The 2847-nt window shown below is 42.4% G+C and overlaps 1 protein-coding gene across 2 annotated transcripts in view; it reads left to right on the top strand.

Moving 5' to 3' along the window:
- pmt (phosphoethanolamine methyltransferase) overlaps positions 1 to 2484 on the top strand; it is a 5978-nt gene extending 3494 nt beyond the window's left edge. For both annotated transcript variants that reach the window (XM_077577883.1, XM_077577884.1), the window contains exons 6-12: positions 172 to 360; positions 479 to 568; positions 639 to 728; positions 809 to 931; positions 1025 to 1156; positions 2120 to 2236; positions 2326 to 2484. In XM_077577883.1, the coding sequence (XP_077434009.1) occupies positions 172 to 360; positions 479 to 568; positions 639 to 728; positions 809 to 931; positions 1025 to 1156; positions 2120 to 2236; positions 2326 to 2436 (852 nt within the window). In that variant the 3' untranslated portion in view covers positions 2437 to 2484. The remainder of the gene's footprint in view (positions 1 to 171; positions 361 to 478; positions 569 to 638; positions 729 to 808; positions 932 to 1024; positions 1157 to 2119; positions 2237 to 2325) is intronic.
- Positions 2485 to 2847: the final 363 nt, after the last annotated feature.

Raw genomic sequence — 2847 nt, 5'->3', positions numbered from 1 at the left:
TCTACATGCAATTTCTCATGTTTACAATGTTTTGCTGCTTTTTACAATATCGTGAACTTTTTTTTTTCACCTCCCCACAAATCATTTTGTGACTATTCAGTAGAGACAAGTGTGTTTATAAAAAAATAAAAATAAATAAAAAAAAGTCACTGCTGTCTTCTTCACCTACAGGTGAAGAACAACCCAAATCAGATCTGCTGGTTGTTGGAGAAGGTTGCACGTTCTTCAGACTCAAAAGAGTCATTCAGCACTTTCCAGATGTTCCTGGACAGCAAGCAGTACACCAGGCGGGGCATCCTGCGCTATGAGAAGATGTTCGGGTCGGGGTATGTCAGCACAGGCGGGCCCAGCACCACCAAGGTCAGAGCAAACCACTTTCACCAGAAATAGACAGCGTATGCTAGCTGTGAAATGCACCTTCAACAAGCTAGTGGAAAGATCTACACAGCAAATGAATTTTGTGACCGTTTAACAACAGGAATTTGTAGATATGCTCAACTTGCAACCCGGCCAGAAGGTTCTGGATGTCGGCTGTGGTATCGGTGGAGGAGATTTCTACATGGCAAAGGTCAGAGAACGAAGGAAACCTCCAAAATGAAACAGCATCGTGACTATTGACTGCTCATACTGTAATTCAGACGTTCGGAGTGGAGGTGCTCGGCTTGGACCTCTCGGAGAACATGGTGGACATTGCGATGGAGAGGGCGCTCGCCGAGAGGCTGCCATCGGTACACACGCCAGATAGACATTGACATTGGATCTCATGCTCCCAGTAACGTTTACCATGAATGGAAATCACAATTGATAGGTTGAATTTGAAATTGCCGATGCCACTAAGAGGACGTTTCCAGAGGTTTCGTTTGACGTCATCTACAGCAGAGACACAATCCTCCACATTACGGACAAGCTGGCTCTCTTCAAACGTTTCCATGTAAGTCCTCTTACCCCGTAGCTTTATACACCACATTCCACAAATTGAAAGCATTTTTAAAATGATTCAAGTGGATGTGCTCGTCATGTGCAGTCATGGCTGAAGCCCGGGGGCCAGCTGCTAATCAGTGACTACTGTTGTGGGGAGAAGCCGTGGACCCCCCAGTTTGAGGCTTATGTCAAACAGCGAGGCTACATCCTCTACACCCCGTCACAGTATGGAAAGGTAAACACACAGTAAAGCCTCATTATGTTAAGGTACATGTCTCAATTTGGGGTGACCTCACGTCGGCCCTTTTGTCGCTCGTTGTGGAATTTTCAGTAGTAAGGCGAGATGAAGACAACAATTGGAAACCAATTTGTCGTATGGGTTTCTTTGTATTTGAAGCTTCAAATATACACAAGTCTTACAGAGCAGTCTACAAGAAGTGCTCTGTGAGAGTGTGCGCCGTAAATGATCATGATAAGATTCTTGATGCAGCCTGGTTCGGTTTTGGGAGGAGAAAGGGAGGGTCAGCTAGACAGGAAAGCAAGCAGAGCAGTCTTATCAGTCAAGGTCACGCCGTTTTTGCTTCATGTACAAGAAGTGAAAAGCCCATTGTTAATATTAGTATAGTATAAATATGTTTTTTTATACTTTGTCCTTCACTCCCAAAAATGGATTTATATGTTTTATATAAAAAAAAAAAGTATTTATATGTTTTTTTATGCTAGAGCATACAGAAGGCTTTCATACAGCCTCTGACATGAAGAGGTCGCTTAAAGCAATGGTAGTTACTACAAAAACGGCCAGCAGGTAGCAGCAGAGTATAAGAGATCATGTTGCAACAAGCTCTTTTCAACAGGTTTGAGCATATGGATGAAACTTAGCTATATTCTAATGCTAATTGCTGCAAAACGGAAACAGGTACAAATGTACTTTTTTTTCCTGATAAAAGAAGAGACTAATCTGTCTTTTGGTAGGTTCCATGTTTTTATAGCAATAGAACAAAATATTCTGTGGACCTTGTAAAATCAGTCCAAATCCAGTAAAACAGCCGGGAGCGAAGGGGGTTGCTTCAGTGAAAATCGCTGGGAGTGAATAAGTTATAGATAATACAGATTTCTACAATAAAGTATAATCATGTTACGTGTTAAATAATGATTTTCTATAACATGCTCATGTTGTCTCCCGTTTCCGCCGGCGTAGTTCATTCAGGACGCTGGCTTCTGTAACGTTGAGGCAAACGACCGGACAGCCCAGTTCATCCGGGTCGTAAAGGGGGAGCTCCAGAGAGCAGACGAAATCAAGAGGGAATTTATCGAGGTTGCCACTCACCCAAACAATTACAAATCTAAATGTACAGTAGTCCTCTCTCGGTTAGACGACTTTCTAACACGCTGGTGTCTCTGCAGGAATTCTCTGAGGAAGACTATAGTGCCATTGTGAACGGCTGGAGGGAAAAATTGGAGCGTTCGAACAGCGGAGATCAGAGATGGGGCCTCTTTCATGCAAGAAAGAACTGAGGGATTGCCTGCAATTGAATAAGAACTCAATAAACAAGCAGGTGGAAATACTTGTGTCCTTGAAGGGAAATTGATTGATGACTTCATGTTGAAAGGATTCATACTGATGATACCCACGGCAATTATAGTCAAGTTTTGTTGACAAAAGTGTAATGAAACTCACAAAACTACTGCAATGCTGCCAGCTTTGCTCAAATTTGCTTCCAACCAAAAATCCCTTCTACTGGACATATTTTGTTGACTTGCTTCCCATATCACCATCACTCTGACTCATTTGTTTTGTCACCATGTGAAATGACAAGCAACTTGGCGTAGCCAGCAGGTGTTTACTTAATTACACACCCACATATTTACTCACTTATTAACTCATTCGCTGCCATTGACGGTTATAGACGTCAAATATTCATTTTA

This window comes from Vanacampus margaritifer, chromosome 10 (genome assembly GCF_051991255.1).
Source record: "Vanacampus margaritifer isolate UIUO_Vmar chromosome 10, RoL_Vmar_1.0, whole genome shotgun sequence".
Taxonomy (NCBI): Eukaryota; Metazoa; Chordata; class Actinopteri; order Syngnathiformes; family Syngnathidae; genus Vanacampus; species Vanacampus margaritifer.
Note: the sequence above shows the minus strand (reverse complement) of the source record. Positions and strands in the feature narration are given on the sequence as shown.